At 38.9% G+C, this 16,154-nt stretch overlaps 1 protein-coding gene across 2 annotated transcripts in view; it reads left to right on the forward strand.

Annotated features, from left to right (window-relative positions):
- Positions 1-15,567, forward strand: part of LOC102692871 (low-density lipoprotein receptor-related protein 2) — a 35,677-nt gene extending 20,110 nt beyond the window's left edge. For both annotated transcript variants that reach the window (XM_015340252.2, XM_015340253.2), the window contains exons 24-38: positions 324-453; positions 2,431-2,618; positions 3,564-3,747; positions 4,402-4,614; positions 4,929-5,112; positions 5,980-6,178; positions 6,519-6,683; positions 7,206-7,406; positions 7,853-8,402; positions 9,460-9,582; positions 11,442-11,549; positions 12,751-12,987; positions 14,403-14,805; positions 15,217-15,322; positions 15,479-15,567. In XM_015340252.2, coding sequence (XP_015195738.2) covers positions 324-453; positions 2,431-2,618; positions 3,564-3,747; positions 4,402-4,614; positions 4,929-5,112; positions 5,980-6,178; positions 6,519-6,683; positions 7,206-7,406; positions 7,853-8,402; positions 9,460-9,582; positions 11,442-11,549; positions 12,751-12,987; positions 14,403-14,805; positions 15,217-15,322; positions 15,479-15,505 — 3,018 coding nt within the window. In that variant the 3' untranslated portion in view covers positions 15,506-15,567. The remainder of the gene's footprint in view (positions 1-323; positions 454-2,430; positions 2,619-3,563; positions 3,748-4,401; positions 4,615-4,928; positions 5,113-5,979; positions 6,179-6,518; positions 6,684-7,205; positions 7,407-7,852; positions 8,403-9,459; positions 9,583-11,441; positions 11,550-12,750; positions 12,988-14,402; positions 14,806-15,216; positions 15,323-15,478) is intronic.
- The last annotated feature ends 587 nt before the right edge of the window (positions 15,568-16,154 follow it).

Consider the following 16,154-nt stretch of genomic DNA (forward strand, 5'->3'; position numbering starts at 1 on the left):
TAGATAAGGGTATTCAGATATGTTCCCACTAACTACATTTTCACATTTTAGATATTTGTGTACTGGAAGGACTAACGAGGCCAGTGACTTGGAGTGTCTGTTGTAATGACCATTAAAAGGAATCTTCTGTTAAATGATTAGCTTAAGCTTCTGCATGCTTATTGGACAGATGTAAAGATTTTTTTTTAAATCTGCTGGTAGCATACTTACAGCAGGACACTGCTGAAACAAACAATCAGATTATAACAAGTAGATAAAGATGGAAATGGATAAGGCTTTGGTAAACAATCAACTGAAAGTCCCAGTTTATTCTCCTGTTATAGGACTGCAGGCCTTCAGAAGTAAAGTGCAGTGAGTTCCAGTGGTCATGTGCATCTAAAACTCAATGTATCCCCAATTTCTGGAGGTGTGATGGAGAAAAGGACTGTAATGATGACAGCGATGAGGCTGGATGTGAGTTTGCTCTCCTTTACTCTTTTAACACATGAAAACACTGATCATGGAAATCTTACTGGAACTATTTCAGCTGCTATTTTTACTTTTATCTATTGTGCAAACTGATGAGGATGACCAGATAAACCTACAGAAGTAAAATTTTTCCTCATAGTAAAATGTGCTTAAGGCCAGCTACTTCTAGGTTTTCCAACATTCAAGACATTATTCATACAAAAAGACATTGGTGACTTGAATGAGATCAGTCATTGAACTTACAATGTTCTGAAAACAGGATGTCTGTATTAACTACAAAGAACATACTGACTGGCACAGAAAGCAAACTTGTTGGAAAAGGTTTGGTTCTTTATTTTTGCACTGAAAATGTGATGCAACTGAAAATAGTCTTGTTCCATTTGTAACGTTGCCATAGCCAAAATGTAATGTAGTGCTCTCTGAAGGTACCATTTCTGTAGGGTTTGGGCATTTACTGGGACAATTATTAATTGTAGCAGTAAATCACAAAATTGATTTTGATGGCTTTAGAATCCAACCATGCGACATAACTCAAACAACGCGCACACACAGGTACTAATACATGAGGATACATTTATTAATACATAGAATATGCATGTAAACCTAACAGATCTTATCGAGAGGGTTATCAGAATACAAAAGGTATATACTGTATTCAATCAGTTACAAAGTGTTACATATATCAAGAGGACATACGTTCAGTATATCATTCATTAAGACCGTTTCATAAATGAACTTGGTTATAACTTCTACATTAGATACTCAAAACAAGTACATAACTCTTAGGAATTAAACTGATATCAACTGATTGGGATAACAATTGAATTCTTGAGCTGTAATGCATTGAAGTTGAATACTCGTCCAATCTTTGGAGATTCAGATCTCCTGCGGGCACAAAGAAACAGTTGCAGGCTGTTGCTGTCCAATCCGCGCTCTCTGGCTAGGTGCCAGGCTGGGTTGTGCGGCTTGCGACGGTGTGCTGCTGATGCTCACTGACCAGCTAGTTAGTGTTGGCTTTAACTAGCAAAGTTTGTGCACAGGAGAAAAGATGACTGTGGGTCCCAGCAAGTCAGGAAGAAGACCGGTTCGTTCCTGATGAAGAGCTAGGTCTGAATAGTGATTCAGCTGTCCACAGTTCTGACCTGTTCACGAGGCCTGCTGCTGGTGCTTACCTCGGGTGGATCCTCTGGTTACTCTCTGGCAACCTCTGCTCTAGACTCTTAGAACAAAGAAAAGTTCTGGCACTCGGACACACTGGCCGTTCCGTGGTTGTCCGGGCTGAGTCTCGGGATGGTCAGGAGGCGCGCTGCGAGAATGTCCTGCCCTTGGGAGCCTTCTGCTCCTGGGCCGTCCTGCCCTGGAATTCTCCTTTGAATTCCCTTTAGAATAGTCTCAGAAGTCCACTCTGAATCCTACTGAATCTCTCAGGCTCTCTGTGTTGCCTGTTTTTACCTGGAGGAACTTCAGCTCGTTGATTGTCTGAAAGTTCCATGGGCATCAGAGTCCCACGTGGGTTACTCGGCCCTACCAGTCCCTGATTGGTTGATCAGGGTGAGATATGAGTCGCTTACTCCTGACACTTAGGAATGCAGTCCAGATGTCCATCTGGCACTCCCTAGACAGATTGGCGCCAATGGATGACCATTGATCATGATAGCCAGGCTTAGCTAAGTGCATCCCCCTTTGGGAGCTGTCCTAGGAAACCTTATCAAAGGAAACCTTAAATCAGCCTGCATGAATAGTTTCTCTGTGGCTGCACCACAGAGATGAACAGAGAGATGAGGCCTAATTTGTGAAGGCTCAGAACACTTAATTCATTCTTATTAATAAGCCTCGCCGCTACACATTTTACATAGTCCAATTCACTGTTGAATTTTTTGGTCCATCTTGCTGAATACAAATTACGTTTGAGGCAAAAAGCTGGATTGGGACGTGAAGCACCGTTGTCTCTCTTCTTGGCAGGTGGCTTGGTGAAGTGTCCGGACTACCAGTTTCAGTGCAGCAATCTGGAGTGCTTGAACACCAGCCTAGTGTGCAATGGGATATCTAACTGTCCGGATGGGTCTGATGAAGGTGGGGACTGCAACACCCATCCCTGCTCCAGTTCTCGCAAATGCTCCCATGCCTGCTATGTGACGCCCACAGGCCCAGTAAGTCCAATAAATTACTATAAAGTATGTGTGGAAATGTGCTTTTTCTATTTTATTTATACATCTGAGGGTTGTTTTGATGTAGAGCGCCAGTGGTTTTCTTCCATTGTTGCAGACATTTACAATGTTTTTGGATAAAGCCACTCTTACAAAACAATTTATATAATTGAACCTAAGGACAACAGTAGGAAGATATAATCTTGGAAACAATGGGCCCAAATGTTTCTAATAGGATTTAGTCTTGCTCAGATCTTACAGTAAGTCCAATTGCTCTAGTAGATCAATTGCTCAATGTGAGCTCAAATTATGATCCTGCTCTCAGGAAGGATTGTCGCTCCATCCCGTTTTCTTAGTATGGTACAACCACATCTTAACTGACTTTCTTTAGAAATGTTTGTTAATTTTAAATTGGACAACACCATATTTAAGCAAATTGAAATAGGTGTAGCCATGCTGTTAGGATTGCTCTAAACAATTAAAAAATTTTGAATGGGATTGATAAGCATGCTGTGTCCCCACTTTTAAAGTAATTTATAATTGAGATTTTACAGTAGTTTATGGAAAGCGGAATAGTGATCATTGACTCTGTATTTGATGTGCTGATTGCAAACAAGGAGAAAGTTGTGGCCTCCTGGATATTATTGACACTTACTCCTACAGTACTGTCTTGGTCACAGTGCTCTTTGTGAATTAATGTTAACTCCCAGCTCACATTATTCCTCATTGGTTTGTTCTGCAATTTATTATAATTAAATCATAATTAAAATGTCACCATTTATAGTAATTTAAAGAAAATATTGATGATTTTAAAATTCATCATTTGACAGCATTTTCTAAATCTATTATAATAAGTAAAATACAAATTTAATAGTTTTGAATGTTTCCTTCTGTACTAAATCATCCACATCTACGTATTAATTAGACCCATTTTTTGCAATTATCCAGAAATGTTCCTGTGAAGTGGGCTTTAAACTTGCAGCAGATGGCGTTTCCTGTGAAGACCTAGATGAATGCATGGAGAGTCCCGGTGTTTGTGACCACAAGTGTATCAACATGAGAGGGTCATACAGCTGTCAGTGTCACTCAGGATACTTGCTGGAACGTGATGGACATAGTTGCAAAATCATTGGTACTGTACTTGCTGATTACTAAAGCAACAATTCACAAACTAGAAATCAAAATCTGTGAAATTTAGGCAAAACTATACATCTGAGGTCTCGGATTTAGTAATTAAATTATGGGTAGTGTAGTGTGCACTGCAGCTTCCATGCTTGGATGTAGGGTTCAGGTCTGGCTTGAGAATCCATCTGTGTAGAGCCTGCATGTTTGATTTGGTCAGAGTGCAGGCCCACCCTCCTGTGTCCTGTGCTTCTGGGATAGGCTATGGGTTGCCAGATGTAAACCTCTTTCTGATAATAAATGGGTGTCCCTTTTCCGTGATGTCCAAAGTACACTTCTGAGGTTAAAGAAAATGTACATTTTGTACAATTAAATTTCACATCCAGATTGCACCTTTTTCATCCAATAGCCGTTTCAAGTAGAAATCAATTATATAACACAAGAACAATAATATAATTATTAAGCTATCAAGAAGGTTTTGATCATATCATCATAAAATTAGATTCAGAGAAGACAAAGCAGCTATAGGTAACCACAAACATTGATCTAGAATTTTTCTGTTCCTGGATCAGGATTGGCAGGGTTACAGATATGAATAATGAAGAAATTTTAATCTAACGCTGGCTGATTTATCATATATAATTAAAGCTTTTTCCTTCTGCAGGAGAGCCGTTTTTGTTGGCATCTGTTCAGTATGAACTCCTTATCTATAGCTTACATGGTTCCAGCATGGAAGTCTTGTTTTCTACTGGTAAAAGGCTAGTATTTTCTGTGGACTATGACTGGCAGGAACAGTTGGTGTTTTGGGTCAGCCTTGATGCGGAGAGTATAAAATGGATATCCATGGACCAGAAAGACAAGGGAACTCTTGTGAAGGGTAAGTTGTCATAATGGAATGCCTTTCCCTTTTAGTGTCTGTATACCTTGCAACTCTACAGCAAGTGACATGCCATTTATTCTAAAATGCCACATTTCTTCAGTTGTCTTTGTGCTGATTTAAAAGATGTGCTTGAGTCAAAGTTAACTACAGTTCATATCAAACAAATCTGAGGTAGTTCAGGGAACCTGGAACATTAAGAACAACCTGAAATGAATTTTGAATGCCCTGTACTTAAGCATGAGCGCTATATTGAACTGTCAAATTTATTGGGTCATTGGATGTAGAAACATGCTCTCCATTTTCCCCTGCAGGTATAAAGTCAGACTGTATTGCAGTTGACTGGCTGGGTAGAAATCTGTACTGGACAGATGGTGTAGCTGGACAGATCCTAGCTATCAGTCTGAACACCACTTCAACCAACATCCGAAACAACACTGTCGTGTTGAATGAGGATTTAGAGCAGCCGCACTCTCTTGTACTACATCCACAGGAAGGGTAAGAATCATTGTTCTAATTGCTAATAGAAATACCAATCAGAGGACATGCTGCCTAACATGTTGCATACGGTTATAAAAGAGGCAGTGACAATCATGATAACACCTGCTTTCTGTGCAAGTGAATATCGATTTCAACCCAGTGAAATTGTCACTGGATTGTCCCAGTCAGTGAACACTGAGTGTTTGTTACATATCCTTTTATTCTGTGGCACAGATGTGAAGATTAAGTAATCAAGTCCAAATTTAGGTAATCCCAGTATTCTAACATTATAAACTGAATGCCACAAATGTTACACTGTCAGTGAAAAACGATCCTACCAAAAACAGAACATCCCTCTCTAAAACATGGCTGCTCACAAGTGAATGAGACGCAATTTCCCTGTACTAACATAGGAAAGGTATTTTTAGCCTGTGATGTTCCAAAATACAGGAAAGCAGAATTCCCTAAAATAAGATGAAGTTCTCTTAATTTGAGTCCGGTACTTTTTTAGCGTTTAGTTTGCCTAGACAATCTTTTCCCTGGTCTGGTTGGAAAAATAAAACCTCCCACATCAATATTTTGATAGTTGGTTCTCTTTTTTTCCCTTCACTCTGTATTTCTAATCCCATATTTATGCTGTGGTCCATTCCTGTGGAGACTATCTTAAAGACATCCCTGGGAATGGCCCAGTCACTATTGGAATGTTTATTATTTAATATGGAAGTCTTAATTTTTTTTAAGTTTTTAAAGATTATTTTTGAATTGTGAAAGCACCTGTTGGTTCAGTAAAAACTATTCTATTAAGTAAAATTGTACAAGTTTGGAAATGCCTAAGAAATGCTATTTTTTTGCCCCTAAGGTGGTTCTTATGCTTTACACTTGCAGGATGATGTACTGGACTGAGATTGGTGAGCCACAGATAGAAAAGGCAGGAATGGATGGCTCTGACAGGAAGGTCATTATCGCTAAGGGACTCAGCTGGCCCATCAGCCTGACCCTTGACCTGCTGGATTTAAGAATTTTCTGGACTGATGAGAAGCTGAAATGCATTGGCTCTGCTAATATGGATGGAACAGATATTAAGGTACTATTGATGAAGTGTTTCAAAGAAGCTTTTTTGGGGGAAGGAGAAGGGTAGTAGTGTATTTGATCAAAAGAAGTTAGAGATGCTGAAAGCCTTTGTCCACAGCAACTTTAAAACTAGAAAACTATTGATTATTTCTTTTCAATTAAACATTACTGGATTGGAGCTATAGATTTGATAAGTCAGATGTTAATTTCTTTGATTTTCTCAATGACAATTTAACACTTGCTTCTTGTTATTCATGCATTTTGAAGCATCTCGGTATACTGTATATTAGTTTTAATCCAAGAAAAATGCAGTATATAGAAGTCGGGTATAGCACTTTTTTTTTCCCATGCAGCTACTTCAGTTGACTGAATCGCCAAACCCATTCTCTGTAGTGGTCTTTAACAACATGATTTACTGGTCAGACACTAAAAGAAGGACAATTCAAAAAGCCAACAAAATCACAGGCAAGAACAGGAGTGTTTTTCTGAAACGGCTTGGTCAACCTTTCGGATTAAAGGTGATTCATTTTACTTGTGCTAATTTTGACAAGCATTTTCTTTGCTTTTAAATGGTTTGGCTTCTCAACACATTAGAAACAGGTGTCCTTTAAGGTTTTACTTAAGCCTACAGTGGTAGTGTAATGGGGATCATTAGCACCTAAACTTGTTACAAACTAGTTGAGTGGGGCTCTATGTGAGTTTACTAGGGAGAAGCAATGTTCTGAAGCCAGAGGTATCTGAATCCCACTGGAGACAGAGTTGCACCTCTCAATGTAGCTACATTAAAAGCAGAGAGGCATTAAATTAAATTCATGGAACCAGTTCATTCACAATTCTGTCCTTCATTGTTCTGGGAAAGTTTCAGATTTGACACCAGTGTCATGAAACAAGTTCAGTCCCTAGTGAGAGTTTGTCTACCCTATACAAGATTAGCCTGAAATGATGTTAGGCTGATTTTAATTAAGAGCTATGGCTTATCTGAGCCTAATCTCTACTTTAACTAATCAGACTCCTGATTTCTATTAATGTTGTCTATCCAGATTATACATGAATCTCTTCAGGTAACGTCTGCCAACCCCTGTAAAAGTCTGGATTGTTCCCATATTTGTCTGCTGGGTCCAAGGCAGCGAGCAGTGTGTAGGTGTCCTGTTGGGTATTTGCTTACTGAGGATGGAGTCACCTGTGATATTCCAGGAGACACCACCTTCCTTTTCCTGCTTTCAGCTTCTACACTCTCACAGGTAAGTACTTAAGGTGCAACACACTCCACACACTCCTTCTGAATATTTAAGATCATTTTGTTTTAAACTTTGCCAAGAATTCAAAAGAGTAATTTATCAAGAAATTTGTTTCCCACATGAACAGATTTACTGGCTTTGCCACTGCAAGCACTCATCAGTTTGTGCACTTTTTCCTACTTTGACTGTTCTTACTTCAAGCTGATCCAACAGCAGTGGGGGAAAACTGTATAATAGCCATACTGTTAGAAACATCCTAATTTCAGCAGACGAATATTCTTGACAACATTTATTTCCCTCTAGTGGTCTAGTTGTCCATATGAGTCCAATATTGCCATTACAGTGCTTCATCACATGACAGGGTGTATAAGAGGTAAATGTGAGGTAAAATTGAAGACTCAAAGATTTTCATTTGAAGAAGCATTTCATTTTTTTAAAACTTCTTTTAGGTCTACTTGAAGAATATGCACACTTTAACGGACCTTAATACATGGCCAGAGCACAAAGCTCTTCCCATAGCTGGTGTCAATGAGGCGACAGCCATGGACTATGTGCTGAAAGACCAGACTGTGTATCTGGCTGACGATGAGGGTGGCTTTGTGGGCCGGTTTAAGCTAAAGGACTCTGAGCTGGTGTTCCGTAGGAAGGTGCTGGAGCTCCAGGGAGAGACGGTAATGGCTCTAGCAGTTGACTGGCTCTCGCACAACCTTTACTGGAGTAGCAGCCAGCGTGCCCTCCTTTGTGTCACCTCGTCTAGCAACAACTACACTGCTATTATTTTTGAAGATGGCGTGGAAGGAATTGACTCCATTGCATTATACCCCCCCTCTGGAGCCATATGTTTTGCAGACATGGGGAAGGAAGGCAGGAGGAGCCAGGCCAAGATAGAATGTGCCTACATGAATGGGCAGAACAGGAGGGTTCTGTGGCAAAAAACAATGATGCCCACTTGTCTGACTTTCAGCACCTCTGGCACAGAGCTCTTCTGGGCAGATCCTGGTAAGCCATCCATTACTAAATGGCCATCTCTGCTCTAATGTAAGGGTTTCTCTAGTTGGCAAAGTAATGTATATCATTCTACAGTTTTGTTATAGAGGACAAGATTGTCATTGACATGTCAAAGACTACTGCTGCACGCTGTATTGTTGTGCATTTGATCATTTGATAAACTTTGATTTGATTTTGATTGTTGAAAGACATTGCAGGTGTTGGTTAATTCAGTAACTCATGGTGCCCCCCTCTCCAAAAATACAATTATTTTTAATATTTTGATTGCTTGACCACTGTATTTTGAGGCTGTCGTCTTAATAGCCTCAGTGTTATAAGGAGCAACATGCATCTTGAAACTGAACTAGTGAACGCGAGCGTGTATTCCCTTCCTTGGATGACTAATCATTCTAAGCGTAAATTGAATTTGGGTTTTTCAAAGGCTAAGAAAAGTACAGTCAGGAAATTGTGCAATGAATGCAGTATACTGCAGAATAAATCCATAATTCATGGCTGTTGTATTTTGGAAAGTTGCCCATCAATTTTAAACTGATCCCATTTCTGGACATGAGAAGTTCAAAACATCTTAAGGAACACTTGATACTTGTTTGCTGAAACCAGGTGGCAGGGCTTGCAAAATTATTATTTTAAAAGGTAACAATGGAACCCTTCTCCATAAACATTTTCAACATGGCAAAAGTTTGTGCCAAATATGTGCCCTGAATCCTTTTCTACTTGGATTACCAGAGGTATCTAAAGAATTGTGGAAGTTCATCAGTGTCACTCTTGTCTGGTTTACTGGTGAAGAAATATAGGTTTACCAGTGATATCAAGAGCATCAATGCAAGCTGCTGTTGAAGATGGAAAGTTTACACAATTATCACTGTTTATGTTGACTTGTTGCCAGGGCTTGTGAATTGTTGTGCTGCAATCTGTCAGCTTCTTATGATAAGGGTGATCCTGGTGGTGCTCACCAGCACAAATTTGAATCATCCATCATAAACTTCAAACATCGACAAGTTTTCGTAAGTCTCTGAAGTTCATATGAATTGTAAAATTTGTTTTGCAGGTGCTGGAATTATTGGCTCCATTGGCATTGATGGATTCAAATACAAAGCCTACAAAACAGGAGGTGGCATCCTAACCTCTTTTGCACAAACTGACAACATTTTCTTATGGACAACAGTCAATGGTAAGGTAGTTTTTTTTTCAGGTGCTCCTCTTACAAAATCTCACTATATAATAAGAATGAACTTTTCATACAAAATGTATTAGTTGAATGCTCAAATATGGTGAATTAAGGCACATTTTTCTCCCAAAACTCTTCAAAGATTATATCATTTAAGTCAAAAAACATTTTTGTTGGAAAAGAGTTTTTCAAAGAAGATTTATATTTGAAAAACTTGCTAGATCTAAAGAGGAAGATTAAAGGATAAAGTCAGCACAGTTAAGCATAAATATTTAAGTATTAATGCTGGTATTTAAGAAATACATTTTTGTAATACTAATTGTAGAAGTCATACACAACAATGGAAAATTAAGTTCAATGTAATTTAATTCTGGATTGGGCCTTTATAATACACTATTATGAAACATTTGCAGTTTGAATGGTTGATCCTTTTTGTATAAATGTATGCTTTGGCAGGCAAAAGTGATAGTTTTCCTATTCCACTGTTTCCACATTTATAAACTGCAGCTCTTTACTTTTTGCTATTTCTAATCAGCCAGGAGATGGCAGCATTAAATCATTATAAACCTAACAATCCTTCATTTGTTTCACTATTGTTAATTACTTACTTATTAAATGCTTTTCGGGACACTCCACTCAAAACACTTTACAGGTAATGGGGACTCCCCTCCACCACCACCAATGTGCAGCATCCACCTGGATGATATGATGGCAGCCATAGTGTGCCAAAACTCTCCCCACATCAGCTATTAGTGGGGGGGGGGGGAGAACAGAGTATTGAAGCCAATTCATAGATGGGGATTATTAGGAGGCCATGATTGGTAAGGGCCAATGAGAAATTTGGCCAGGACACTGGGGTTACACCCTTACTCTTTTCGAGAAACACTCTGGGATTTTTAATCGGTCAGGACCTCGGTTTTACGATGTTTTCCGAAGGACAGCACCTTTTTAAAGTAAAGTGTCCCCGTCCCTTTTATGGGGCGTTAGGACCCACACAGACTGCAGGGTGAGCACCCCCTATTGCCCCCAATAATACCTCTTGCAGTAGCAACCTTTAGTTTTTTCGATTCCATTTATTTTTATATTTTTCCCAGGAGGTCTCCCATCCAGGTACTGACTAGGCTCACACCTGCTTAGCTTCAGTGGGTTGCCAGTTGTGAGTTGCAGGTTGATATAGCTGCTGTTTTAAAACAGGGTTTAAAGAGTTTCAAGGAAAGGCACCTAACATTCCACATGTCAATATGTGCACAAGATGCTCCATGGGTAACCAATTTGCAGTGAGAAATACAACATTGATGCAGACTAATATATGCTGGAATGTTCATAGATCTTGACCATGCAGTCCAAACCTGGACATCTTGGGCATATGGCAGTAGGTAATGGCTGAGTGGGAAAATATACAGCCATTGCCTCACTGACAGGACGGGGAGCTTAGCCATTCTTCAGTTTAAATGTTTTCTGAACTGAATTGTTTTATAGGATATAAGTAGCCTGTATGGATCTTGTAAAGTTAGCATGCCAACATCTTATAGCATAAGCTAATATTTACTGTTTAATACATAAATTTGGACATGTACCAAGATGGGAGAACATAAGTCCACCAAGGTTTCACTGGTGATTTGACTTGGTTTTTTAAGTTTAGTGCCAAAATGGAGTGGATCTTAAAAATCTGACTTCTTATCCAGATTAAGATCAGAGGTAAAATAGAAACCTGAAGACATTGTCAACTGAAACTGCGGTTTCCCTCCCCTGATCAGTCTGGCTTGGCACTGAGCGAGGGAAAAGAGTGAAATAGTTGGCATGTTAAGATCTTTTACATTGTGAATGTGAAGTGTTGATTGAATTCTTTCTTATCCTCCCAGATACAGCAAAGCTTTGGTTCAGTGATGGCCTGCAGCCCAGACAGCTCTGGTTTGACGTGAAGACAAACGTGGTTAGCCTGAAAGTATACAGCAAGTTCAGCCAGAAAGGTAGTCTGCATACTCAACTTTTCCTAAGGAGGGAGATTTAAGGTTTAAATATGCTGTACCATTCAAAAGCAGGTTGAGTCTTTGAATGGCCGTCAGGAAACGGGATATCCTCTTTATTTGCAGTTAACCTTTAGGATATTTTTTCCCTCAACATACAGTATATGATGAGTGTAATACCAACAAACACGAAAGCAAAACCAAAGGTTGCTCTCCTCAGTCTTATTGTAATTTCCTTGTAATGCTTCCAAGTAAATCCCACATTAGAAATAAGTAATCAGTGAAACTTTTAAAATTAATCCAAGACATTTTTCTCCCAATAAAATGCACTTTATTTTTCAGTATTATTAACCTTATAAATGTATATTGAGTCCTTGCTACAGTATTTTCTGTCTTCTGAGACCAGTTTACTTCTGAATGAAAGCAATTGAAATAAGTCAATAAAAATTACCCTCCTGACCTGAGAAGTAATGTATTTGCTCTGGTTCGTTTGTGGAGGTTACAGAGTCTGAAGCTTGTTGAACACAATTTCCCACAAAATAGAAGTCCAAAGTGTAATTTAAAACTTTACTCAGTGGCATTTGATAAGTCACAGACACCAGAAACAAATCTGGAAAGTGCTGGAAACTTCACAATTTTTTACTTCAATATTGAGTTAGCAATTTGATGCCCTTTTCATGACGGAACATTCATTCTTTAGTCCTGTACATGTAAGAAACCTATACAAGGCTATTGTTGGGCACTAATGATTTGAGGAAAGACGAGCCTTTGTAACTCTTTATAGGCCAAATCAGGCTTATCAAATTCCAATCTTTCAGGAATTGTAACTGAAGAGTCCTGTATTTTGGTTTTCCCTTCATTTGATATACAATTAAAATGTAAATCATCTTACTAGTTTTTCCAAGATTACTGACTTAAGGGTTTAAATAACGTCAGGTTGGAAGGTAAAAAAGTGACAGTGTATACTGTCTTGAGGGCGGGGTTTGAGAGTTCTGAAGATTTCAAAATTACTCTTTTCCCCTTGAGGTGTGTGGTGGGGTGATGTTTGCTGTCATTCAGTATCCTTAAACACTTTGTCTCTGCACTTTTTCATTTCTCTAATTGTCTGAGCTCTTGGGCTTCATTTTTGCCAGTTTTCCTCACACAGGCCACAGTTCTGGTATATGTCCTGCCATGTCCACAATATTGCCTTTTCCTGTCCCAGGAACTAATCTGTGTGCAGACCAGAATGGTGGATGCAGTCACATCTGCCTGCCGTTTCCACAAGGGCGAACCTGCAAGTGTGCTCAGGGCTACCATTCCATTAACTCCACTGGCTGCGTCAAAGACCTCAACTGCCCGCCCCACACCAAGGCTTGCCGTGACGGGCGGAAATGTCTCCACAGTTCCAAATTCTGTGACAGGTGGATGGACTGCCTAGATAATTCAGATGAGGAGAGCTGTAAGTTTGCTCATCTTGGATCATGTCTGAAGATCTGGGCTAATGTCTTTGCTGCGAGATCTTTAGCACCCTAGGGTCTTGAATTTGATTTTCAGTGTTTCTGAGGATATGAACAGAGGTTTACTGGTTACGGATATAAGACCAGGGTGCTTTTATCAGATGTACTAAGAGTACTCAGGTTTTAACAGGATAAAGCATGTCCTTTGTCTACCTGTTTTTTGTGAAATACATGTCCGTAAGTGTGAGCCTCTACTTAAAGATAAACGAGCAGTGTACTAATGCTCCATATTCAGTCTATTAAATTAATGTGTCGGACAGGGAGAGGTTTTTACTCTGCCTTTTCCTGATGACGTGAGCTATCTGGGTGTGCCCCTGTTAATCCCTTTTTAAATCCTTGGTTTTATTATAAAAAAATAAACAGGATGTTTAATTTTTTTGAAAATCCAGATCCAATGGTCCCTTTTATGTGGAAAATGATGTCAAAAATCATAAGCAAACAAGTTCAAAATATTTGCTTTGTGATATCTTGGGGCTGTTTTTGTGTTACATGTGAAAGTGTGAAAGGTTTTCAGGAGAAACCAGATTAACTAGATTATCAAGGGGGTGGGAACCATGCAGTGTAGGGTTCTAAATGGGCATTGGATACTAAGCCTCTCAGCATATTGATTCTCAGTAAAGCAAAGATAAAATAGTAAAGGAACAAAGTAAAACAAGTTAACGGCTGAATGTTCTAAGAATCAGTTTCTAAAAATCATAAACTAATGCATTTTAGTTTTGGTAAAGAGACCTGAAATCACTTTCTGTAATCTGCACAAATGTTTTTTTGTAAATCAGAAAAGCTATCTGCATAGACAGAATTATATGCAGAATTTGTTGCGGACCATTCTGAATTCAGGATCAACACTGAATATTTTAATATGTTGTATGCATTTCTTTTCTTAAACTGAACTATAGTTTCTTGTACATTTTAAAAAAAAACTCCTGTTCATTTGTCACCCAGGAACATAAAGATCACCCTGAAAAGGTAGAAAACTTTTCCAGACAAATGAAATTCAGTTGGAAGACGGTACTTATGACTATAGATATAGATAGATAAGACTTTATTGATCCCATAGGGAAATTGATGACTATTCAAAACCCCATAGGCTTTTTCAGAAAGACTATAGCTAGCATTACTTTGACATTTGGCTACTTTTCCCCAACATGATTGACCAGTCAAATGATGACTTTCACTTTTCCCTTCACTGTATAATAAAGCCAGGTCTGACTACTCTTGAGTGCAGTATAATGAGTAGCTCTAATTCATGCAAATCAGCCTATATACTCTATATGCTCTATATACCTATATCAATTTCTCTAGGAATGATAAAATCTACATTTTTTTCATAAAAGGTGTGTATCTTTTTATCTAACAGGTGTTTATACGACAGTGATCCCTGGTCAAAAGACTCCTGAAAGTTCTGCAAAAAATTCTAATTCAGGTGCCAAAGTGATTAAGAAGCCCCCTCTACCACCCTCCTCTGGAGCATCAGGGATGCCACCTTCCACCACACAGGCCGTCAACAACAAAATCCTGGTCCGGAAACTAGACGTGCAGACTTGCAGGGATGAGCTGTGTCACAACCAGGGGAAGTGCGTGGTGGTCAATGACCAACCCACCTGCGAGTGCCTGCTGGGGTTCACAGGACAGTTCTGCCAGGACAAAGTGATCAAGTCCATCCAAGTCCCGCTGACTTTGGGCATGATAGGTTTTCTGATTGGAATGGTCTTAATCGTCGTGATATTTGTTCTGTTGAGGAAGAGGAGACAAGCAAATAGGTCAGTTTTAACTCAAACTACATTTGCTGGTCCACAAATGTAGAAATCAGTATTGACATTGGTTTATTTTATATCCAGAGTTATGTGTTACACTGTAAAATTACAATTTCCCTATAACCAGTTTTTAAAATGACATTGGTTCCACAGAAAACAGGAGTCCAAGTTCTAGCACTTAATACCCTATGTCCTGTAGTACTTACAGTGATGGTCAGTGCCCATCTTAAACTCACTTCAGAATGGAAAAACATAAGCAGAAACAAAGCTGAAATTCTAAGAGATGGTCATGTATCCAGTTTTCATGGCGCAAGTAAATATTTGCTCTCTTAAATTCTAGCTTTCCATGTTTTTCCTGATGTTTAGTTATCTTTAGTTATTAATTCTTTAACATTGATCTAATACTTCTTTACACAGGAGACCACAAACCTCTGCAACAGAAACAGCTCTGACCAATCTTGAGAACATTGCAGACACAACTTCTGTGCATACCTTTACCAATGAATCTTATGATCCAGAGGAGGTACAGTAGCACTTCCATAGCATCTTCATTTTCACCTTTGATACACAAATTTAGCTATTAAATTTGATGGAAATAAATCCCTTAGCTTTTTAAATTATTTATAATACTTTATGTAGTACAAGATATTAAAAGCTTTTGTCTTTTCTTATCCAACAGGAATTGGTTGGTCCCCGGGAAAAGTAGACAAGACTCTACCAGCAGGAGTGTAAACTGTTCTTCAAAAATAAAGTATGAATTGCATCAAACATTTTCCTCTTTCTTTCCAATATTCATCCAAGGAAAATACTGTATTTAGGACTTTGAAATTACCAATCATGACAGGACTGGAAAGATGATGCCTTCCTTCAGTGCACCCCGTCAGAGCCTCTATTTTCTCACTGACAAGCACCATTAACATACATTAGAGCAGAGAGGTGGGTCTTTCTTAGAACTTTGAAGGCTCAAAGGCACCTAGTAAGTGTCCTGATGCAAGTCAGTACTGGTGGTGTCTGGAATACACGACTCGCTTTGAACTTCCAAAGTATTGTACTTTTTGAAAAAGTGACCTTAGAGTATGCTCAATATATGGCGCTGGTGTTACTTCAATGTTTCTACATGCTTATTGTAACCAATACAGGAAGTATAAAGATGTAAATATTTTTCCTACATTGTAATTGCTTTTATCTGTTCCATCTGATTATGATCGCTTCTTTAAATAACACTAACCATTTGTAGTGCAGTAAACATTTGTTTCTAGATCAGACCTTCATATTTAGTTTCATATAGGATTGTGCAGATGCATCTTTGCTGTTCAGAGAGATCTTGGATCTACATTAACTGATTTGCATTGTAC

This window comes from Lepisosteus oculatus, chromosome 3, assembly GCF_040954835.1.
Source record: "Lepisosteus oculatus isolate fLepOcu1 chromosome 3, fLepOcu1.hap2, whole genome shotgun sequence".
NCBI lineage: Eukaryota > Metazoa > Chordata > Actinopteri > Semionotiformes > Lepisosteidae > Lepisosteus > Lepisosteus oculatus.